Raw genomic sequence first — 25,883 nt, 5'->3', positions numbered from 1 at the left:
AAATAAAAAACTTTTCTAAATATGTTGTCGAGAGATACATTAAAAAAAAATCTTGCTCAAGTGCTGAATGAAATGTCTGGGAAAAATCAGAGATTGCGTTCTTTCTCCGTTACAGTTACAGTAAGCTACAAAACGGTAGCGAGGACGAGATTACGTAAATCGTTTGACAATTAAAATTTTTTTGCACTAATGTTCCAGAAACCTATCAGGAAAGAATGTGATAATAGTCAAAGGTGAAGGTCGATGTTGAAAACTTTATTTTTGTTGCGCAATATACCTTGACTTTCTGTATACAAACTTAAAAATAATGTGGGCAGACAATCCATATATATAACAGAATTTTCTATCGGTTAGGTTTATATGTTTTTCTGAATTAGAGAGTTTCAAGCTTAACTATGGCTGCTCTGAGTTCATTCTTGTTTATATTCTTCAGCATAACAGCTGGTAAGTAAATGTATATTATTATAATTAATTCAATTTTTTTCTCTTTTGTGCATTCTTTATTTTTCTTCAATGATTAATTCTTCTCTTCATCTATCTTTTATTTATTTAACTACATTTAAGAATAATTTGGTCTAATTCATATGAAGTAGGAAGTCATGTTTTCATGTACTAGAAAAATAAATTTAAATAGAATGCAAGCATTTTTAAAATAATCTTAGGAAACATTCCTTGTTTGGAGAGATTTCAAAATGTTGCTACTATTTCTCTGATCTCCTGATTTTCCTCATTTTATTGATTTCCTCGTTATTTTGGAGTTATCATTCTTGAGAAAGTAAACAACAATCAAAAAGTATAAAACTGTTATAAAATCAAATGTGAAATACGGCTTACTAAATTACGAGATCGCTTGATCGCTAAATTACCGATTTTATGAAAAATATTTCGAATTTAATGCATAATAACTATCGTCAATTATTAAATATATTAATCACTATAAATAAAAGAAAATGCTAAAACGATATATCTATCTCCAAATAACTTTTGCCTCTAATTGAAAAAACAATTAATATTTTCTTTAATTTATAAATATTTAAAATTTTGATTAATCATTGACAGTTGGAAAAAATATTAAATTTTACAATAAAAAACAACAGGGTAGCATAGCAATAATAATTCATTACTAGCATACAGTTTTTTCTCTTAACTTTGCTGATAAGTTAAGTTTTTTGCTTAACTTTGCAAGGCTCTTGGCACAGAGAAAGATATCTTCTCTGTGGCTCTTGGCTACTCGACGCAAATGTTTTATTCCCGAAATAAATTTTTTAACCAAATTTTTCTATCATTATAAGTCTTTATATTATTTGTTTAAAATGATTATCAAAATTCTCATTACAAGCAAACGTTCTCTTTCATATAATTTCAAATTAATTACACTAACTTAATTGATTATTTGATTTTTAATAATTTGAGCTTCATTAATTCAATAAAAATTTAAATAAATTTTCGTGTGAGGTGCAAGATTTCGTGAATCAAGAGAAGCTCCAGATCTCTTCATTCATTTTTCATTGAATTAGAATGCTTTCATTTAAGTGAATGCAATATGTATTATTTCCAATTTATTATATCATACATATGTTTTGATTTTAATACAATACATTTCTGTAGCTTTTCAAAGGAAAAAATTGGGATAATAAAAGAGAAATTTGACAGCCTTATTTTACAAAGCTTTTAACTACACAGAAATTGTTAATAAAACAAGATTTAATTTTACAATTTGTATCCTCTTTATCTTATATTTTCTATTAAATATTTAGCAATTTACGATATTTAATCTTTACTACATCCATTAACAGAAATAAGAAAATAAATTTTCTAGTAATGGAGATAACTCTTTCAAAAATTCTGTGGAATATCTTTATGTTCTTTGCATTTTTTGCTAAACTATAGCTCAAACTGGACTTTGCAACAATATTGTATTCATTAAATTAGACAAATTTTGCTTGAAAAAACTGTTTTTAGTAATAAAAAGAATATATTTAATATAGCTCTTACAGAAACGTCTGAAGAGATGAAATTTGATTATAGTTCATTTAGATGGAATATATGTACTTTATCAGGACTGACTTTATAAACGAGATTTTTTTTAGAATTAATTTTATTTTATCTTCTACTTTTACTGCGCTTGTTACGGTAAGAAGAAAAGTAGTTTTTAAAATGGAAAATCTTTCAACCTTCTTTATGTAGCCATTTTTATTACTTTAAAAGGACAAAAAGGTATTTTGTAAATATTTCTAAAATTAAAGGGGAACGTAGTAAATTTCCTTCGCACAAAGTTAAAATATTTAAAGATTATTTGCATATTCCAAGAGGATGTCTAAGTAAAAACAAAATGTTCTAATTTACCAAATCTGCAGAAACAGAAAAATAGATTTTATTTACTATTTTAAATATAGTTATTTAAATATACTGACATAATGAAAAGTGCAAATTATGGTTTTAAACCACATTTTCCTTTAGATTGTAATGAAAATAGTATTACTTAAAAAAAGGTAAAAGTTAATCTATTTAGAAATTCATAGGAAAATTCGATGCGATTGACATTCGAAGTTTATTGACATTAAATCATAACTCCATTAGGATGTCTTTAGCAGACTATTGGAATTCAAATTGCATTAGGAAATACGTTATGTTTCAGTCAATTTTAAAAAATAAAATAAAACGATTAAAGAATACATAAATGGAAATGTGTCTTATTTGAAATGATTCTTATTAAAAAGTATTTTTATTTCTAAAAGTTAGTTGTTGAAGAATTCATAGTTTCAAATTTTTCTATGCATAGATTAAAGGCATATCTTAGTGAAAATGATTCGTAATGTTTGATATTGTAATTATTTTTGTTAGCTGGTTACTGGAATATTTAGTAGCGAAAGAACCCTTTCCTAGCAAAACTTGCTAAGTGTATGTTTAAAAGTAATTACCTTTGATATTGATAAAATCTGTGCACCGGTTTATGTTATTGTTCATGAAAAAAATAAGACATATGTGTTCTATTGGAAAGGTCAAGGTGTATAACAATTCCGTTTTGAGTTCATCTTCACTATTTTCTCTTATTGTCAAGATCCAAGTTCAGAAAATATGACCACTACACTTTTATTCTTAAAGTGTTTTTTTAATGAGGATCTGTGTGATAATTTAATAATTCTGTTTCAATTGAATCTTTCATTGAATAATCTTTCGTTTTTCAGTGTTTGCCAAGGAACCCGAAGTCAATTGCCCAGCACCTAGATCTCCTGATCATGGTCAAACATTCCTTTACCAGGACGGAAGTGTAGTGAAATATGTCTGCGATCCTGGATATACCCTCATTGGAAGGGAAATGGTTCGATGTTTCGATGGACAGTGGGAAGAACCAATACCTTTTTGTATAGAAGTATCTGGTAAGCATGCTGAAATCTGAATTATAAAATAAATACAAACTATTAAGGCATATCTATGACCTTACACCTTTTTAGATAGACGGTATAGATTGACATCCAACCTATCGAATGTGCTATAGAATTTATAACAGAACTTGAAAGTTTGAACTTTTATAGATAATGTTCCTTAACAAATTAGAACTTGTAAGTTGTTTTGCATCTTTTCATCAACGTTATTATTATCAGCATATAACGAAAAATAAACTAGACAAATGTAAAGATTCTTGTGAAGAATGTAGCGAATTGAGATGAGCGAGGATAGAACCTGGGACCTTGTGGTTTGCAGCCCAGTAACATGACCACAATACAAAAGCAATTGCTCGTGTAGCATATCTGTTAACTGGCTTATAAGCTTTCACCACAAGGACCAATCTGGTTTGTTCATTCCCATCTGCCTAAAGAACAATGACACATTATTCCACTTGCGATTTTGATCGAGTGAGAAAAAATTATCATATCCATCTTTCTGTGAAAAATCAATATTCATTTACACGAAACAAAACAAGTTTTAATTTAAACTATGTTTTCACCAAATTTTAATAAAATATCTTCAGCTAACATGTTATTCGCAATTATTTTTGCGTACACATGTAAAAGAATCAGCCAGCCACCCCTCAAAGTGCCCTGTAAAATGATTTATCGACCCTATTTATGTAAACATAACTTATACAATAATTAAGTAATGGATATCTTAGCAGAATGAATTAGACTAAAAAAAAAGAAATATAAAGAATTTTTTTTAAGAATACAAGCCTGCATTTACAATATGAATGAGAAAAAGAATTTCTGCGATGACAGGTTAGTTAAATATAAGTACCAGAAGACTATTGTTGTAATCATAGCAGATAATTAGTAAAGCCAGACTCAACTTTGCTATGCAAATCACTTATCCGATGAAAGAGTATGATATGCATCAGTGGTTTGATGTTATCACTAACCGAGAATTATAGCAATATCATTCGAATCTAATATTGAAATAATCGAAAGCATTCAATATACTACATATACCCCTTAACTTTGAGATGCAATTGGGCATATTAGTCTTGTTTCTATGCCACCCAATGCGCAGAAAACGAAAGCTGGTAACAAAAAAGCCAAATTGGCCTGGAATTTTATAAATGCTCTATTCCTACTGCAGTTATAATATTAAATCACTCTCTTTATATAAATATTCCCTTTATTTCATGTTTTTTTAAATCTTTAAATGCAAATTAATAATGTATAAATATTTGCTGTGGCCCATATAATACGTTAAAAAATATAACAGAAAATGAAAACCCATAAATAAAAATATTGTACACAATTTAAGTTCAATTTTGTATCTTAATTGCAAAAAATACAAAATCGTATATACGATACGGTTAGTATGAATAACATGTTATTATTAATAATAACCGGTCTGGTTAGCATTAATTATTGCCGGCCATTATTAATAATAATTAAACTGGTTAGTATTAATAATTACCAGTTAGTATTTATAATAGCCGATTATTTACATTGACAGTAACATATATATAGTTTAATCTGAATACATACATTTTTAATCAGAGTATTATAATCAGAGAATTAACCCTCTAACTGCGGAATTCTTTAAAATCACTTTTTAGATGCGATGTTTGCAAATAAGTTCAAATATTTTTCAAACAGTGTAAACTGACACTATATGTTACACGATAATAATATGATATAATAACAATCTGTGATCGTAAAAATAAACACTCTAAACTGCGAAAAACGCGGAAAGCAATAGAAAAAGGACTGATTGCCAATCCGCGGAAATCGTGGGATAAGCAGCTGGAGGGTAAACACAAATAATTTGACTTAGTTAATTAAAATTATTTAAATTCATTTCACTGTTCAATGTTCACTGATTAAACTTAATTGAAATACATACTTTGCATATCTCATTTTGTGTTTTACACTGCACGTGATAAAATTGTAGTAGAAGCTGCCTTGAAATCATTATTTTTTTGTTTATTTACATAGAATTATTTTTTAGCTGTCACATAATACGAATGTCAAATATTCGCGATTTGGATTGTCGCGAGTCCACTGCTTCTTCAGTAGAAGAATTTATGCCCGTATGTTTTCTTTTGATCTCCTTCTCGAGGAATGATTTGAATGGGAAGGGATGGGAGGCGCTCTGTTGCTCTTATCTTTTGTTTAGGTTAAGAAGGAGACGCATTAATCATCATTCTCGTGTTTTCCTTCTTCCGAAAGTCTTTGATTATTTCAGTTCTTGTAAAGATATTAAAAGCGGAAGGAGCGCAGAGCACAATGTAGCGTCTCACAGTTAAGGGACTGCCCTGAATGATGAAGATGGATGATAAAAGAGACCCTCAGAAATCTTTCTCAAAATGAAAAACTTAAAAGATGAACCCATTTTCAAAAGTGATCACATTTTTAAGGAAGATGAAAATGCTCTTAAAATTTTAAGACAAAGCTAAGGCGTTTGAAAGAAAAGAGTAAGCCATCTCATCCAGAAAATATGCTTTTATTATAAAATCTGCTAAGAGAGGACTAAATTTTTTTTTCAGTTTTGTTCTATACGATAACACAGCATGATAAGTATATTATCAATAAGAGTAATTATTGATAACTTGACAAAGCTGTTGTTTGAATAACAAAAAAATGTAGTGGATGTAGAATTTCTTTTCCGATTTCACCTCTTTCGTTTCATCGAAGGAAAATATTTTTTTTTTCAAGAAAAAAAATCACATATTAAGAACATTTCTCTTAAAAATACAATATAAAAAATTAAAATATGTTTTAAAAAGAATGAGTAACTTTTTCATTTTAATTAATCCGAGAAAGAGCGAATTAATATCTAATATTAAAGTTGTAATGCATAGTAAATATTTCTTAAACAAATATATTTTTACACATCTGACTTTTGATTTTGACCGGCATCTAAAATTTCTGATTGATTGAGCAAACTCCTCGATTTCCTAAAATAATCCTTGTTTTTTTACTAAGGTTGTTAAAAGAATGAATATATAATAGGATAATCAAAACTTGATTAATTGGATTAAAATTTTTATTATTCTTGAAACCAATAAAAGCATTTTTGTCTAGTTAACTCAAGATAAGTTTTAAGGCAAATAGAATTTTCTTTCCAATAAATTAAAATATGAATAAAATTGAAATGAATAAAGTTTGAATAAAAATCTCTTGATAATGCATGGTTCTAATGAGCATTTGATTCTTTGTCACAAACGGAAGAACATTTTGATAGCGAATAATATGGAATCAAATAATTATATTTATTGTATTTCTAATTTTTTTTTCAAAATTAGAAATAAATAATGTCATTATGTTTTATCACGAGTGTCCTGGAATATATTAAAAACTAAGACTTTTGCATTTCATGTTCCTTTTAAAATTTTAATTATCTAAATTAATTTATTTCTATATTTATAAATATTTTTTCACAACACAATTATATAAATTTTTGCTTTATTTTCCTTTTGTAAGGAACAAAAACAAACAAAACTCAGAAAGTTGGAAAATTTTAATAGAACTTTTATCATCAAATGCCAATACTGAAAAAAAGAACAAAAATTAAATTCATCCTTGACAATTCGAATGCTCTAGAAAAGATTTATTCCGTAGGAATTATGAAGCCAATGCAAAGACATTATTGAGAAAATATGGAAATTTCTAAATTTTACTTGGATTAAATTAAAGTTTTAAAACTCATCTGGTGTTAAATTGGAGACCTTGTCGCTGCTGCGCCAGTTGACATGATATTAATGAAATATACGAGCAGTTTCAAGTTTTTCATGTAATTTCATTTAAGTTCCTGCCGATATGTTATATTTCAAGTATATTTTAAAACTATGTCAGTATTTATTTCCCTTTATTCTGCTACAAGGATTTAGTGAAAATAACGAAATGGATTCAAATGTTAGATTCTATAATATTCGATAATAATCTGGAATCTTAGATAAAAAATAATCTGACAGATAATCCTAATAGAGATAACAATTTGAAATCTTAGAATTTGATAAATATATGAAATGAAATCACTTACTTTAATATTTTGAATAATCCAATACGATGAAAAATCCGAACTGAAAAAAATAGGAAAATTACATACCTCGCCAAATTCGAGCCAAAACCAGAAAAAGAATACTAACACAATCTGCTTAGATCTTTGGATTTGTAATCTCTGCTGAAAATCTGCTATTAAATTTCCTTATTACACAGCCATCCGTTGTTCCCAACTTCGTATTTTGCCATTACATTTCTTGCAGTATTTTCAAACGACAAATGCAGAATTCTGGATTACCTGCGTCCACTGTGTATTCAACAGCAGTGAACCTATTTGTTTTTCTATTCCTTTTCGATTTAGCAATCCCCATTCACCCAACCAATCGAAATAAGTCACTCGTCGAGCACTCATAAATTCTGCCGCTGACACGGCGAGGGCGAGAGGTTGAAATGTTTTTCGAGGCAGACTATCGGAGCTAAGGATTAGAGGACAACCTCGAAAACAGCCTTAGTTCCCCATTCCGATCGAGTCGGGGCTTTGCACGAATGAAGTAGCAATCGATAGACAAGACATAACAGCGGGGATCAAAACAACATCGCTCTTTTCTGCAGACAGCACGCAGTCCTAATTTTGTTTCTCGGAAAAAAAAAAAATACGACTTGTTTTCTTTATGGAAACAGGTCAAATTTTTATCACACATTAGTATATATTTTAGGTCATATTCTTATTGAGAATACTATTATTCTTGTAGAACACTTGTTGGGAACAAATTATAAGCCATATTCTTATTATATTAGATAATTGCAACCTTATTTTTAAAATTAAGAATATTTTTTTATACATGTTTATGCAGTGACGATAAAAATGATAATATGGATTTATATTTACAAATATGAAGTAATTTATGTAAAGATATTCATGTAGATATTTTTAAACTGAATTACAGTTCTCCTACGAAATGATAAATTTATTTAATAACATCTTTACATGTCATTTAAACAGTAGAAAGTATAGTTTTGTATATTAAAAGAAGATTCACTGGATTTCATTCATTAACTGTTTCTAAATTTTTAAAACGCAACTACGATTATAAACGATAAAACTCAAATAATCGAAAAAGAATGTTAAATTAGCCTGGGAGGCGAAGAGAAATTTAGAGAAGAGAAATGCCCTTAATGAATAATAAAATTTTTTAAAAAATGCACGAATTCGATATTTTGCAAAAATCTATTAATCTGATTGAGGAAAAATGATAAAACTAAAGCAGTGAAAAATATACTATACTGAGTAAATACAGCTATATCAAATTAAACCTGGTTATACATCTATTTCAAACTAAAATTGAATTGTATTGTGCTGAAAAAAATGAAAAAGGAACTTGATTATTAGTATTATATCTCATTTGAGTCTTTAAAAGAATTTTTGTTTTCATCTTTACTTTTCATTTTCAAATTGAAAATTTCAAGGAATAATTTTTTATGACTTATAGGAACAGTGGCAGCAATTAAGCCATCTCCTATTTTTACAAATAATCTTTTTCTGCTACTTTATTTCAATGAATCAAAAAGCTCAAAACATAAAATGCATGGCTTCATTTTATTATGAAGATTATTTATTTTTATTATATAAATTTTAAATTCAATTAACTCAAAGTTCAGTTCCCAAAATGCTTATATAGAATGTATCATCCAATTAGGAAGTTAAGTAAAGTCGTAGGTCAAGAAGTTGATAAGTTTGAGCTAGAGCAGGAGTAAGAATAACATTTTTAGGTGAAAAGTCGTTTATAAATGAAGTCTACTCTTATTACTAATAGACCTTATTCTTAGGTAAGTCAAAACTAATTGGAAAGAAGAGAAAAATCAAAACACTCTAATTAGAGGGTCACGAGGAATTATATTGATAACTTTTTTTTTCAAATAAAAGAAGTGATTTTATATGATTGCATTCGCCTAAAAATAACATTTTTAGGCGAAAGGTCGTTTATAAATGAAGTCCACTCTTATTACTAATAGACCTTATTCTTAGGTAAGTCAAAACTAATTGGAAAGAAGAGAAAAATCAAAACACTCTAATTAGAGGGTCACAAGAAATTATATTGATAAGTTTTTTTTTTCAAATAAAAGAAGCGATTTTATATGATTGCATTCAGAGATGCAACTGATTATATATTTCTTTCAAAGAACGAAAATGGAAATGTTTTGATAAAAATAACCTTAGGAAATGTTTCGTATTCCGAAATTGCAAGCTCAGAAATTTTTCGTGTAGATTTCAGCAAATCTGCAGATATTGTCATTGTCATGTCTAGAGATGCTTTGCTTAATTTGTCATATATTGATTGTGATTGCCAATTAATATTTTGAAATATTATTTTCTTTATTATTTATCTGAAAGATATATGAATTTCTTTCCTTCATTTAACATTTTAAAAGTCCATCCTTTCCATTTTTTATTTTCAAGTTATACAGACAAATAAACTAATGAGGAGCTTTTGCAACCGAAATAAGATGAAAAAAGACAGTCTGGTCAAAATATTAATATGAACGAATTTGTCATTATATTTCCCTTGTTATATTTTTTCATTTTTTAAATACAGCTATACATTTTTATTGCAAGGAAAAATATTGCTTTTTGTGCACCACTTTAAAGTAAATGAATGTGAGCAACTAATTTAAATTTTTAAAAGTAGTGAAAGTTCGGAAATAATTATGTATTAAGCTGCAAGAGTTCTCCAATAAGCATCCTGAAGTATCTACATTTTTCCAGAAGTGAAAGAAAAACTCCAATCATATGCTTTTCCAAATTTGGGTATTACAACTCTAAATAGTTTAGTTCACCACGGAAACAAACGGCTCCATTTTGCATTGCTTATTTTAGTTATATTAACATCCTGTTTTTAAAGTAACACTAGGGTTATTTTGGAACGGATCTAGTAATTTTGAACAGTGGTCAGATGACGAGGACGACACCTAAGCAGGCACCCTCCTCTCTAAGCTTCTGCACCCTCCTCTCTAAGGTAGGGCGTTCGTCCCCGACGAATTTAGAGTGCACCAGACTTGCTTCCACGACGGTTCTTAGGTGGAATCGGGCCTCGAACTTGAAATCCTTCGGTTTCGAAATCAAAACCTTACCAACAGGCCACCACGGTCCCTTCCAGTTTGTGTTGCAAAGGACTGAGTATTTAAGTGAAATTTTAAGTAAATAAATGAGTAAATAATTGATAGTTACTAATATTAATCATTAAAGAATTTTTATATAAAAAAATCCCCCAATCTTCCTATGCTATTCTATAATATTCGAATTTATTTTAATACTGAAAAATAAATTTGATTAAAATTATTTTCAGAAACTCACTTTTATTAATATGTAGAATTTTGTAATTCAATTATTGTCTACTTTTATTATTGAAATGAATTTTTTTTCTCAAACTGATAGTTAGGCGGATTTTTCCAAAATGGAATCAAAATTTAATTTAATTTAATTGATGAATACCTGATAATTCAATTTTAATAATTTTAAAAGATCTTATTTTGTCCTCGAATATAAATGCAAAATACCTTAGTATCAGGAAATCAGTCAATACAATATTACATCTATTTAAACATGAAAAAATTCAAGTAAAATTGTTTAAAACTGTGAATATTCTTTGTTAAATAAAAATTGAGAGTTCCAATTTATTGCATATTACAGTAAATATTACGGTTACAAATATAATAGAAAACACATAAATTTAGGCATACAAACATAAAGGTACAACCAGTCACTCTCTATTTGATCCTATTATCTGTCGTATAAAAGATAGAAATTATGAACACATCCCTTTACTTTATTTAGGAATAGTTGAAGATAATTACAACAGAATCTAAGAATTAAGACACTGCTGTTTCTTATAAATAAATACATTGCCTTTTAAAATAAAAAATTTCATTAAAAAAAATAAGCCACTCTTTTTATCTTTGTTTAGAAATCTTTATTTCTCTAAGTAAAAATTAATGATAAAGCTGTGAATAGACTACTTTGTAAGTTTTTGAGTGTTTCATTTTTATGCTGCAAACAATCAATTCCCAACAATCTTTTTTTTTTATCTGTCCATGGAAATGTTTTCTTCTTAAGGCTCTATCCTTCACGCAAAATGGCTTTTTCTTAAATTTAAAAATATTGCACGAGTAGATAAGTGAAATGGGATAAGGGAAACTTAAAATAAATTTTAGTAAAAGAAATAAAGTTTTCAACAGCTATGAGTGGCGTAGTTTCTTATCTTGACACAACGCATTTTTTAAAAAATGAAGTGTTGCACAAAATTTGTTGATATTCTTGTTCAACATGAATTTTTTTTTTCTTCTCGCTGTTAAGAAATGTAGTTCCTTGTCTAAAGTTAAAAACTTTTTTTTCAGCTGTATCTAATATCTATTCGCTTCAATATCAACTTTTCTTTACATTTTTTTCTTTGGTTATTATAAAATTGATTTTATTTCCGGTGCTAAAACATTTTATTATGCCATAATTTAACGAATTCATGAATTCATTTTTGCTTCTTTTTGAATTTTTAAAAGCATTCATGTTAAATTAAAATCGATAATATTCTAACTTCATTCTTGTTATCATCAATCCTCTTCATATTTATTATTTTCTGACTGTTGTAAAAAAGTTTTTAATGTTTGATTAAAATTTAACTGTCCAATATTTATTTAAATTTCTTTTATGCATATCAATTAGTGAATTCATATATTTTGTATTAATCGTTAATACTATGCGATATTTTGTAACATTAAGTTAGATCTTGTGTTACTTCTGAAACAATGATCTAAATTTATATATTCTTAAAAAACATATTATTCATGCTTAAAAGTTTTTGAAGTTCAATCAGAAGATTTAAATAAATATGGAATTAAATTTTAACTACTATTAAGGTGCAAAGTAAAAAGAAAAAGATCAAATTAACACATCTATATCTCCAGAAAGAATTTGATTTCATTTAAATCCAGACGTTTTATTGAAAAAAGAGGGTTCAACTGTTTCCGCTTTTTACGTATACATTAATTGACATTAAATATTAGAAATTCGATTCAGTTATAAAGAATGATTAAACGTCAGATTACAAATTGTTAATTCTCAAGATATGCTATTATAATAAGAATTTTAAATGAGGAATAGAACAATGATTTTTTTCTCCTTTTCAGTGCAGAAATATGAGCACGCTTAGGTTAATCTCTTTCTCTCTCTTTTTTTTAATACGAAAAATCTAATCTTTTTACATATGGTTTTGTAAAATGATAATAAAGAAAAATCGTCTATTGGAAAGTTAAAGCTATTCAAAGATTCATTTCAATCTTTCATGGAATGAAATCTTTACCAGTGATTTGGCGATCTTTAGCAGTGATTTAGCAATTTTTCATGGAATGAAATCTTTAACAGTGATTTAGCAATCTTTCATGGAATGAAATCTTTAACAGTGATTTAGCAATCTTTCATGGAATGAAATCTTTAGCAGTAATTTAGCAATGAATTCCTGGTGAACTATCCAGTATGCAAGAGAACAATTTTAACAGCCACAGTGTAATATTAAGGAAAAAGTTCACTTAACTTTAGCGGTTTGCGTTACAATGAAAAACTCAGAAAACCGTAAAAAAAAAGATGTTAATTGTTTTGGAAAATTGTAATAAAGGCAGCAAGTAATCATCAAAGTTATGGCAAATTTTTTCTAAACAATCTTAAAATCTAATTAAGAAATCAATATTATGACTTTATATTCACTCCTTTTTCTGAGTTGCCTAATATTTTCTTTTAAATGAATATTAGCTCTTTCGAACAAAGACGAAACAAAATAAACTCAACAAAATATTAGAATGGAAAACTTAAAAAAAAAATTATAATAATAAAAAATAACAATTTAAAACTTTTTAATACCCAGAAAACATTTGCATAGATTTTTTTATATAATTTCTTTCATTTTGGAATATGAAAGAAATGACATAAGCAATTTCAGTATGGTATTTGTAGTGCTTCTTTTTTGCCAATATTCTGTAAAATCACGATAAAAAAAAAGTTGAAGCTATTTATTTATTCTTTAGATTCCGGTAGCGATATACCAGTAAAAGTTTCGTCTGAACCTCTGAATGTCGCCCCTGCACCCCGACCCCTCTTTGACTGGAACGGCGAGGAAGAGAACGCCACTGCGGAAGAAGGCGATCTACCTCAAGGTGACGAGGCCCGCCTACGCATGGTGATTATGCCCAGGCGCCGGGCCCGGCTGCTCTCGGCACGCGTTGCCAGGTTGCACAGCGCCTCGGAGCTGGAAGAAGAGGAAAAGAAACGATCCGGCAAAAAAGATGACGCAAGTGAGTTCTGCAAAAAATTTCAAAAAGGCACATTTGGAATTTTAAAGGTTAAACAGATTTTAAACAACTAGATTTTATTGCATCTGCAGCTTGTGGGATTTTTATTTGATAGATATCGTATAAATCAAATTGACATGGGAACTATATTCAGAACAATCAACAGAAATTAGAAATGTTCTTTATCGTTTGCATTTTAAAAAAGCATGCTTAAAATGAGCATAGATAAGAAATAATAATTTAAAAAATCGTTTTGTTGAACATTTTGCAAGACAATAAAAATCAGAATTAATAACACTGGTGAAATAATTTGAATATAAACTTGCTTTGAAACTATTAGATAATTATAGGTTTAACGTATTGTTATCTGAATATAGTTATTTAAAGGAAAATGCTTAATTAAGTTTTGTATACAGTAAAATTACAATAAATACAGATGTATGAATTTAGAAAATATTTAATGAATTTGAAATTCAAAAACTGCTTTTGAACTTGAAATATTCGTACGAAACTTCTTGTTAATGCAGTTGTTACTAATGGTTTCAAAAAATTTGAAATCATTAGTAACAACTGTATTAACAAGAAACCGTATAAATATTTCGATATCTCAGTACGGCAGGACAATTTTCACCTTTTATTCAAGTATTTATCACTTAAAAATTAATCTATATCTCATTATTTGGATTTTTTATATATATATAACTACAACGAAAAATCAGAAAATAACTTTTTTTTCGAAAATGTAAGCCTATTTTCAATGTAAGCTTCGTTATTCTATAATAATTACCATCAATAATATTCATATTTTCTATAAAAATTAAATTCTTATTAATCTCTTAACGATTAAAATGACTTTTAAGAAATGAAAGTTGGAAAATAATGGTAAAACTGACTTAAAGCCTTTAAAGCGATTTTAGTAATAATGACTAATTGTTATTAAAATTTACGCCAAAAGAAGTTAAAATATGAATTTTGAGACTATTTGTTTAACTTTCTGATAGAACCCTTTTGTGTGAATTTGAATCTGTAGTAGCTTCTTTAAAAATAATATAAAAACAAAACGATATTATTCTTGCATTAAATTGAATTAAATTCAAAAGACAAACAAAAGTGGATTAAAAATTAATTAAAACGTAATCATGAATTACAAAAAAAATTTCATAAATAACTACTTTAATTAGTGTTCTGAAAAAGGATAATTTAGAATATTTTCGCTATCACCCTGGAAACACTTTCAGAAACTAAAGAATTTATGAAACGCTGTTTACAGTTTTTTCTTTTTCCTTCTTAAACAATTAGCTTGTGCTTTTAATGATCGACGAATTAAAGTTATTGGTGGTAATCAATATTTCGCATAAAAAATTTAATTCAAACAGTTTATCTTAAAGTATTAAAAATTACTACAGATTTTTCCTCGATAATTAAGGTAATTCTTTTTCTGTCGAGTAATTTACATTTTTATCTTTTTATCCGTCTTCATAGAATATTAAATAGCTATTAAAGCGAAGATTCCACGAGAGGGCATAAATTTGCTTGACTATTTTATCGAGATAAAAAACTATTACTTAATACTAATTTATTAAAGTTAGTGGCATTTAAATCAATGCTTGTGTAATTGATTAAAAAGGCATTTCACTTAAGAAACCATCAAAATTATTCATTCTATCAAATGCCTCAGGATAGTGAATTGCATATTCAAAATGCATTTCTACCAACAATTAGGCTTTAATTTTAATCATGCAGACGACAAATGAGAGTTTTATAGATCATCCAAATAAAGAAACAAAAAATAACTATTTTTAATGTATGGAATACAAATAATTCTGAAAATGTCAAACGGTGCTCTAGCAAGCATTTAAATGAGTGTTTCCCAATGTTTTCTAGAAATTTATGTTCAGAAATGAAATAAGAAATGGAGGAAGTAAGAGAATGAGTTTTCATTCCAATTACTTAGAATAATATATTAGAAAATATAATTTATTAATGTCCCCGAATGTAAAATTGAGGTGCTTTAATATATTCAGAAGTAATTATATTTTTAATTCGTGAACTCCTACATGTCTTTTAAATTTCCCTCTCCAGTAATATTTCAATATTTTTAATCAAATTTTAAATTTTCACCTAATGGAATATTTTATTAATTATACTTATAAACAAGATTGCATATTTAATATCATACATTTTAATTCATAACTTATTCAATTATTTTCATATATTTTTGTTTCTTTCCTTTTTAATAATCTTGTGATGATTAGACAATGTATTGCATTATATATATTATATAAATTTGTTTCCTTCGATGGCAAACAAACAAAAAAATACAAATACTTATATATAATATCTGTCTAGAACTATTCACAACATTTTCTGACACTTCATTATTTAAAACATGGACCATTTAAATTAATCTGATTCCTAAAAAATACTCTCGTCAAGTTAGAAGGTAAAAGAAGATTCCTTTACTTCAAAGTCACTATCTGGAAACATAAATTGTTGATGTTAGAAAGAATCAAAATTAGGACTTGAAAATCATTTTTCAGCCCCTAATTTTAAAGATATTGCAATTATTGAAAAACTTTAAATACAAAAGTTTTTAGACTTCATGAGTCGCGAATTTGGTTAATTGGATTTATTTTTCTATCTTCAATATTAAGGAAGATATAAAGAAATGAAAATTTCAACACTCCACCATTTACACCCCCTTTGAGCTAGATGGCCCATTTATGAGCTCATCCGAGGTTCGTATGTTTCTAACAGATATTCTCAGCCAATTAAATTTAATTAAATTTTATACACTCATTGTTATGCACATGATCTCAGTGTTTCAATATTTTACATTTTTATTCTTTTGCTAATAAATCTATTTTAATATGGACAGATATCAAACTATATGATTGGCGCAGTATGGCCAAGGATGGCTCTTGCGCCAGAAAACTAAACCAAAACTAAACGAACCCAGCCAATCCAAGTAAAATCACACACACACACACACACACACACACACACACACACACACACACACACACACACACACACACACACACACACACACACACACACACACACACACACACACACACACACACACACACACACACACACACACACACACACACACACACACACACACACACACAGTCATGCATTACAAACTATTGATAATCTTCCTACAGGAAACTACCTAAAAAAAATAAGAATTCTTACTCTAAGCCACAATGTGTTTTAACCCTTTGCACACGGAAAAGTAATACGGTGCAGGGTTATTCACCTAATACAAAGATATTTCTCCCAAAAAATAAATATATATATAATTACTTTAAGTCGAATTTTCCAGAAAAATCTATCTATGTCTTCTTACAACTCTGTAAGTATTTTTAAATACCAAAATTAAAAAAAAAATGAATTAAACCTTAAAATGATGCATCGTTTTGACTGGTGGCGGGGAAGAGATATCCGAATGCAAAGCGTTGAATATTTCCCCTACAAATAATTAATACACATTTTCTTTTTCAATCAATATCTTTTTCTTACAGTTAAATTTTTTATCCATTAAGTTAAGTAATTATGTCCCTGTTTGCTCTACAGAAGTAAGAGTTCCCTTCCCATTATTTGAGTACCATCTGTAGAAACGCTCTAACTCTAATAATGTATGTATTGTTAGAAGTAATTTTGTAAGCCCTTTTTAGTAATAGCACTTACATAACCCTGGAATACGTCTGAAAATGATGCACTGCCTTGAATGGGGCCGGACATAAGATATCCGAATGCAAAGGGTTAAATATTTTCCTTACAAATAATTAAAACACATTTTTTCCCAGTCTGTCTCTTTTTCTTACAGTTAGTTAATTTTATTTAATCCATTGGTTAAGTAATTGTGATCCTGTTTCCTCTGTAGTAAAAGGAGTTTCATTCTCCATTCTTTGAGTACCATCCATTGAGGCGCTCTAATAATATGTGTATAAGTAAATGCATTTCTATAAGCCTTTTTTGTAAGTAACAGCGCTTACATAACCCTGGACTAAATCTGGAAACACCTTAGGTACCTATACATTATTAAGCATTTCAGTTTTTCGCCTGATGTGGAAAACAACAATATTTTAAGGATATTAGTGTTTTGAATTTATAATAAAGGGTTTTTCTTCCCTCCTGATTTCAGAATCGACCACCACCATCCATTTGGAATCCCCTCCCTCCCTGGTATACGTCCGCCGCACCGTTTCGCCTGGTAAATCCGACAGCCAGGAAGCAACGCTGCAGGAGCAGTACCGCACAGCTTCAGTTCACATGACAGTGGACAATAAGGAGGATGGCGATAAGCTGCAGGTTGTCGCTTTACCCAGGGCTGCAGTGGCTCAGGTAAATGAATATCCTGAGTCATATGAATGCTATTTAACCATATTTAAAATTATTTATATGTACTGAAATACTCAAGTGCCCACGAACTCTAATAGAAAAAGAAGTGTGTCAAATGTGTACTAATCAGACGAACATTATTTAAAAGTAAAAGATTTAAAATAACAGTAGGTCGATACTATTACAAAAGCATTATAGAAAAGAGTCAAAATTTGTGGCTGAACAGGGTTGTCTGATCTTTTTACCATTGATCCAAATAGTTAATTAATTGGAGCTAATAAATAAACGATTATGCATTGAATGACTGAGAAATTAGCTATTGATAATCGATACTTCGCATAAAAAATTTAATTGAAACAATTTTAAATAAGGCATTAAAAATAATTTCAGACTTTTTATCAATAATGAAAGTAACTTGAATTCTTTGTATATTTTAAATACTTTTACCTGTTCTTCATGGAATATCAAACACGATTGAAGCGAAGGTTTAATGAGAAGTCGCGCATTTTCTTTTATGCTTTATCGAAATAAAACAAAACAGCATGAAAATAGAACTATCGTACTATTTTTATGTCACTGATTCTAAGGAAATAATTCTAAATTCCATTGTGCTTGCACGTAATGAATATTTATATAATTTAACCACTTTTTACCTAAAAGGTGTCACCATATTCTGTATCAATGAAATAAGATTTTTTTTTAAACTTTACCAAAGAAAAAATAGACTATCGAAGGTGGGGAGAGAGTCAAGAAAGTGAAGGTATCCTGAATATTAAAAGATTCATTGCCATAATACATTACCAATAACAAACCTATATAATATATTAAAATAATATGAATAATTGTAACTAACACTAATAATACCCCAAAAATTGCACTACTGAATTGGTACTATTTATTAATTTTAAGTGACTAAACCAAACGATTTTTCAGAAGCTAATTTCTTAAATTTATTTTTTATATCTTTTAGATTAATTATTGCAAGTTTAAAAAATTATGACAATCAGAATATTTACTGAAAACTCGAACAAGTTAGGGGTATATCTGAAATCGAAATAGAGTCAAAATATGGGGATGTTACTTTTTATTTCAGATGTCACTTCACTTTTTCTTCTCATTCATTTCTTATTGCAGAACGATAAGGGAGATGAGAGCCTTCGTCACCTTTATTGGATGGCGCAGCAGTACTACCCGAGGTCAGCATCCCTGGTAGAGTACCGCAGTGGTTCACCTGTCGTCATGACTTTAAGTGAATCCCAGATGGCCTGGATTAACAGCCTGCACCCAGAGTTGAGAGACCAGTACCTGAGAGATCTCTATGTGTTGAGAGCTGAGGAAGCAGTGGAAGGGCAGAGAGCGCTCTCTTTCCTCAGGCGCTACGATGACGGCTACAATTACTATATAAGGCAACCTTGTAAGTGATATTTATAATCTGACCGATCTTTAGTGTAGGCTAACAAATTCGAATAGTTGTTCTGGTAATGATTTGAGCATCGTGCGTGGAATTTGTTTATGGATTACATCCCAGCGAATTTGTGATGCAAAAATTAGTATTTTAATTCAATTTAGCTATTATTTCTTTTCCCAAAGTTAATAAGGGATGTTAATAAGGGATGTCCCAAAGTTAATGAAGGATGTTAAAGGATTTTATTTTACTAGTAGAATATATATCCAGAACACATCGTCTATTTAATTTTTTTGAATATATTATTAAAAGAAAAATCACATGATGTCAAACCATGAATTTACTGAACAATATCTATTTTGATTAAAAATAATATACACAGTTTACTCGATCAAAAAGGAAAAGATTCCAAACGCTCGTTCAACGAAGCTATGGTGGTTGCCCGTTACTCTTGGATATCACTGTGAAATTCCCTTCCCTTTTCATTAAATATGATTGATGGAATATTTCTGGAGGTACTTTGTTTATTAAAGATGCTACGAGTTGGTTAAAGAATGTTTTCTGAGAATTCTCAACCGATGTCTTAGCAGATATCACTTAAGAGGGGTCCTCTTTCACATTCCAACCCCTTAAAACACGGATTGTCTTTGCGAGAATTTGGTGGGTGGGAAATTTGAGCGTGGGAAGAACTTTTCTTGTTTCCGAAAGATAAATTTATTGCTTCTAATATTCAGAGGTATCCAAACTGGAATGACCTTAGGAAGGAGAGTGTTAAGTTTGTCATATAATTGATATCATCTGAATTACCTTGATTAAAAGTTAACGTATGCATATATTTACGGTAACTCAGGTTGGCGAGTCATGGAATGTTATAAATGAATAACTTGAGTTTAAATGTTAATGCAGTGTTTTAAATTCAGAAGAATGAATATTAATCGAAAGTATAAAAACACATTGCCCTTTTGATTAGCTTTTCGTTGGCAAACTAATGTAAACATTGATGCTGAATTGGTAAAACAAACAGTAACCTTTTAATTTTATCTCAGAAATCCACACCAGAGCAATAAAGATTTCTTAGAAGCAACAAATTAGACCTTTCTCTTGCACTTATTTGTTCAAAAGAAGCGAGAAACATTTTATATTAAATTTCAACACAATCTACCAACACTTACAGCAACTGAAGTTTCCTAAGAAGAAACTAAAACTTTCTCCTTATTCCTCTGCAGTTTCTCCTTTCCCAGAAGGAAGAATAATAAATTCGCTGTCACCCGAAAGAAGTGAGCTGTAAATATTAAAATTTTAAGAAATGCTTTCCTCCTAAAGTGTGGTCAACGTGGCAGCGGGTCGATACCGTGAGTGACACGTAATAATAAATTTAGGTTTCGGTTGTGTGAGAAAGGGTTGGCGCGTTTCGTTTTTATTGTCTCAAACTCTCAATCAATAATGTATCGCGGCGTAACGATCACTTTCTGGTCGGTTAGGTGGAGAAGTGTAATTGTCTACCAGTTGTTTTAAAAGCTTACGTGAAGGGAATAGAATTGGGAAGTGCTTGGAATTTAAGAGTTTTAACATCATTTTATACGTTAGATTTTTCATCCATACCGCATTGCAAAATGCTTCAGTTGTAATATTATTGTTGTTTTAGTCTCTGTTTTTTTAATTTGTCTGTTACGTTGACAGATAAAAGCAAATTTTTATTCTTTACTTTTTCTCATTAAAATAGAAATTAAGCTTAGATATATTTCATAACTTGATCAAAAAAATTACCCTAGTGATAAATTAATATAAATGTGTTCTTAAAACCCCTTCTAATATAATAATAATTAATACACGAAAACTAGATGTTCAAAAGAAATCAGCGGGAGTGGTCAAATCTTTCTCGCATATTCTTTAATAAATACACTTAACCGTATACCACTGGCGAAAAATGGTTTTGAAAGAGCTTTTTAGAGTATGATCGTTGGCGGTTTTATTTTGCGAATAATCGCTGGGGTGTAGTCAATACATAATTACAAACAAAAAAGAAAATCGAATGTGCATTTTGGAAGCTTTTTCCTCGACCCATTAAAATCAAAATTTGACAAACCAACACAAACCAAATTTCATTTAAGTTATTGCAGTTTCAGTTATTGTGTTTATATGCATAAGAAAACAGCAACCGACGGACGGTCAGTTCTGTGGTTGATTAGGTTTCCAATTTTATACATATGTACACTTTAGAGTTAAATTAGTGTATCAAATTTTACTCATCTAGTTAATTTTGTAATTATCGTATTTTATATTTAGGCAGTCAGGTTGAATATAAAATGCAATATTTATATACAATACGATAAATATTTCTTTTTGAATCGATTTTGCTCAAAATTTGATGGCAATTTATACATTTGGATTAAAGACTATATACCAAATTTCATGAGTCTATCCTACAGCGTTTTTAAGTTATCATGTGCACAGACAAACATATATATATATATATTGCAAAAATGATTTTTTCAGCTTCAGGGAGATCTGAAAAGTAGAGAAACGTCGAGTTCGAATTTTTTGACGATTATTATATTTTCTCTTTATAAATTCCATATACGAGAAAGTGAAAATGTTTTGGAATAATAAGAAGGTTGTTTTAGAATAGACATCGCCTTTCGAATCTTGATTGGAATACCAGAACGACATATGGATCCATGTCCCTCTCACCAAGCACCCACCTTAGCAAAAGGAGATTAAATTTCAGCAGCAAATTTAGCGTGCATTAGTTTCAGATACAAAACGAATCCTCTGTAGGATGGGTTTCAAAATATTGAAATCTGATTTCAAATTCAGAAATGTACTTCTAGATCATCTTGACCTGTGCAAAAAGAAAAAAAATATATTTAGCATTATTCTTTAAATTTTTTCCCCAGTGATAATTTAGTTTATGGAAGGCCTTCCCAATTTTGCGATCCATGACGGCTCGTCACTGAAATTTCAGTAATCATGTGTCAAAGTATATTTTCTTTTTTACTGATTTTTTGGTACTGCCAGATATCTTATCCGAACTGATGCGATAGTTTCAAATATCTAGTGTAATTGGTAAACAGCGACGACTAAGAATAGACACGAAATACAGGACTGAAAAGTTGAGTTTTAATTTTTTTTTCTGTAATTTTACTCAAGTGTCTTTGTCGGTATTAAGTGCATTGCATTATTGAATAAATAATGAATTATAGAAACATCTTCCACACGAATTTATATATGCTCGATAGGCAAAGATACAGATTGTACGGAATATGAATATTAAGGATGGATTTTAGGATTTTAAACAATGCTCAGATGACAGAAAAAGCTTCTGAGCTGTCATTCGCTTACACAAAAGCATCAATGTAAGTATTAATAGTTCAAGATTAAAGCACTTATAACGGGTACAGATGAAGGATCTTCTAAGAAACTGATATTCGAATTTGTAATCTTGTGATCACAAGGCCCTCATTTACCTGTGATTCGATTACTGAGACCATTATGGGTTAAAAACAATATGAATTGTTTCAATTTTTTAAAAAGTAATTTGATTTTTAAAAAAACACACAATAATTTCTTTAATTTATTTTGATTTGTACGAGTGATGTAGTGAATTAACGAGATATCAGAGTCACATGACGAATGCAATTATTATGTGCGTAGTCAGTACTCAGTAATACGCTTAAAATATTGTCTTTTCTTACTCTTATTTTTCTTTTAAAAATAGGAGTAATAAATTTAAAAATTATTTCACTTTACTTGTGTCACATGAGCAGTAATCAACACCATAGCTTTAAATATGTTGGTATTGGCTATTTTAACTAACTTAGCTAAGTTTTTTTCTGAAATAATCACACTGTTAAAAGATTTCAATTAATTAATTGATATATCTCTAATAACTATTGATGCGGACTTTTAATGAGCAATTTTGAAAAATTAATTATTAATTTAAAATCTTTTACTGTTAATTTAAAAACCGCTTAAATTCGATGTTGATATAGTTCTCTTCAGAAGAATATGTAACAAATGATATTATTTCCTAATTGGTTATTTGAAGTAATATCACAATAAGTACTTTTTAAATTTAATTTTACTCTTTCTGTAATTAATTTTCCAATGAAAGTTAAACAATCTAATTTAAAAATTATATATTAATAACAAGTAGTGACGCTTAAAGTTTAAGTTGCTAATTTAATTTGCTACATTATAATAAATTATGGTTGCTATATTGGCAGATAATCAAGTCGGCAGTTAACTAAAACAACGAACAGTCACGATTGTAGACAGACTTAACTATTTAAGATTATTATAGTTAGTTAAAGTTAATTTAATTAGCGAGTGTTATGTGTTCAAAATTATACCACAGAAATTAGAATTAATTGAAATTTTAGTCATTTACGATTATTAAAGACGCATGAAAAGAAAATATTGAACTGATTAAAATATGATTATTATAATAGCAATAGATAAATGTTATCTCTTTATGTTTGAAACACACCTTTCGAAACTTACAACGACTTTGAATTTTTTTTTTCATATAAATACTGCTATTTTAGAACACGGTGTTAGATTATTATCTACCAGTTCCGAAGTTTTCAACTAAAAGAAATCTCAAGAGGTAGACAGAAGATAGTTGCAGCAAAATGACAGTTAATTTATAATTTTTTTTACTTATATCATTAAAAATAATGAGTATTAACAATTCTCCTATATCTCAATCATTAGAGCTATTTAAAGATATATGGATAAAGTACGCATGTTTACTTCGTATCATAATACGATGCCTGAGGTTAGCAGAAATTCAATCTAATTTTAGATTCGCTTCCAGAAAACCCCCCTACAGGGCAGCACTTATCTCAGCGTATTGTTAGATCAGCGCTGTTGCTTCTGCGAAATGATTTCGACAAATGAATCGATTCAATAAAATACTTTATCTGGTGTATAAAACAATAGATGAGAAAAATTAATACAGGTGTTCCTTTTATGTGTATATATGACAGTAAAGTAGAATCTAAATGCATTAACATTCAATAATAATTGCAAAAAAGTATAATAAAATGTTGATTTTTTTAACTATCAATTTTGTTTACTTGTGATTTGATTTCACCCCGAAGTATATCATTAATTAATTAAAAAAGAATCTTTCCAATAATCGTCAATACAGTTTCCTGAAATAATTATTGAAAAATTATTCTTACATTGACTCAACTGTTTTTAACAATTAAATAATTTTTTAAATGTTTAATTAATCTGTTTTAAGTACATGATAAAAAAAGGGCAAGACTAAAAATCATTCAAGAGCATGAATTTTTGAAAAACTGATGGAACGTATTCTATTTTTTTTTAATCAGCTCAACAAGACTGTAAAATAACTTTAAAGTTAACAAATGGGACGAGATGAAAGCAAAAACATTAGATATTAAATTTAATTAGCTTTTTAATATTTATTATGCTTGAAATGAAATATTCTCATCGTTGTAATGATCTCATTTCACACGATGCTACACTCAACTGACAAACTAAGCTGCGTATGTACATTAGTACATCTGAGTACATGACTTCAAGATTTTTTCTTTTTTTCTACGGCTTTGAAATTTTAATTTACCTAAAGGCGCACAGGAGATTCTATGGTTAAACATATCTGGTGTATTTAAATCACATGAACATCACTCTGCCTAAAATAATGCACATTTTAAACACATTTAATTAATATCATTATTAATTAATTTTTTTTATTAAACACTTTTCCTTAGTGGCCGCCCAGGATCTGACTGCTATCTACGACTACTCCTGCAACCAGGCTGGATCTCACTTCGTGACAGCCCCTAAGCTGGCCAATGCTCACATCGCAAGATACGACCGACGACAGAACCCAAATCCCCCCTACAATCATTACTTGACGGCGGTGTACAGGTGCAATCCGGGTTACGTCATGCTTGATACCCGATTCACCGAGCTCACTTGTAGCAGAAGAAATTGGATCGGAACAGAACCCATCTGCGTCCCCAGAACTTGATCGTCTGCAGAGGAACTGGACCAATGGCTACGGATATTCAGTCACGCACAACTTTAAATTCTTTGGTTTGTTTTCTGCAATTGTAAAATGCTTTTAGTGTACTTAAACGCATACTGCAAACGGTAGAAGTAATTGATATGTGTGTACAGAAATTTATTGTAAATGTTAAGTTTTATAAATGTTTATTAGGTTGTACAATTATATAGTTTAAGTTCGACGATTCTTTTGTTTCCACTTTGTAGATAAGAGTTTTATGTATTATAAATTTTATAATGAATGACTTTATTTTCGTCAGCACTCAAATGTACAATTATAAAAAATGCTAGTTTTAAATTGAATGCTATGCAAAACATGTGTATTTTTGAGCTCTTTA

At 29.1% G+C, this 25,883-nt stretch overlaps 1 protein-coding gene across 1 annotated transcript; it reads left to right on the top strand.

Annotated features, from left to right (window-relative positions):
- The first annotated feature begins 286 nt into the window (after window positions 1-286).
- LOC129965354 (uncharacterized) lies at window positions 287-25,883 on the top strand. Its single transcript, XM_056079183.1, has 6 exons — window positions 287-444; window positions 3,189-3,380; window positions 13,482-13,748; window positions 17,902-18,101; window positions 19,233-19,512; window positions 25,248-25,883. The coding sequence occupies exons 1-6, from the start codon at window positions 396-398 to the stop codon at window positions 25,508-25,510; spliced, it is 1,251 nt and encodes a 416-aa protein (XP_055935158.1). The 5' UTR covers window positions 287-395; the 3' UTR covers window positions 25,511-25,883.

The sequence above is a fragment of the Argiope bruennichi genome, chromosome 4, assembly GCF_947563725.1.
Source record: "Argiope bruennichi chromosome 4, qqArgBrue1.1, whole genome shotgun sequence".
In the NCBI taxonomy this organism is placed as follows: Eukaryota; Metazoa; Arthropoda; class Arachnida; order Araneae; family Araneidae; genus Argiope; species Argiope bruennichi.
The sequence above is the reverse complement of the archived record's forward strand: the minus strand, read 5'-3'. Positions and strand labels throughout refer to the sequence as shown.

What these genes read in the sequence shown, in the direction of transcription:
- LOC129965354 (XM_056079183.1), top strand. Translation starts at nt 396, where the DNA reads ATGGCTGCTCTGAGTTCATTCTTGTTTATATTCTTCAGCATAACAGCT. An exon ending in ATTCTTCAGCATAACAGCTG is followed by an intron (nt 445 to 3,188) that starts GTAAGTAAATGT and finishes TTCGTTTTTCAG; the next exon opens with TGTTTGCCAAGGAACCCGAA. An exon ending in TTACTATATAAGGCAACCTT is followed by an intron (nt 19,513 to 25,247) that starts GTAAGTGATATT and finishes ACTTTTCCTTAG; the next exon opens with TGGCCGCCCAGGATCTGACT.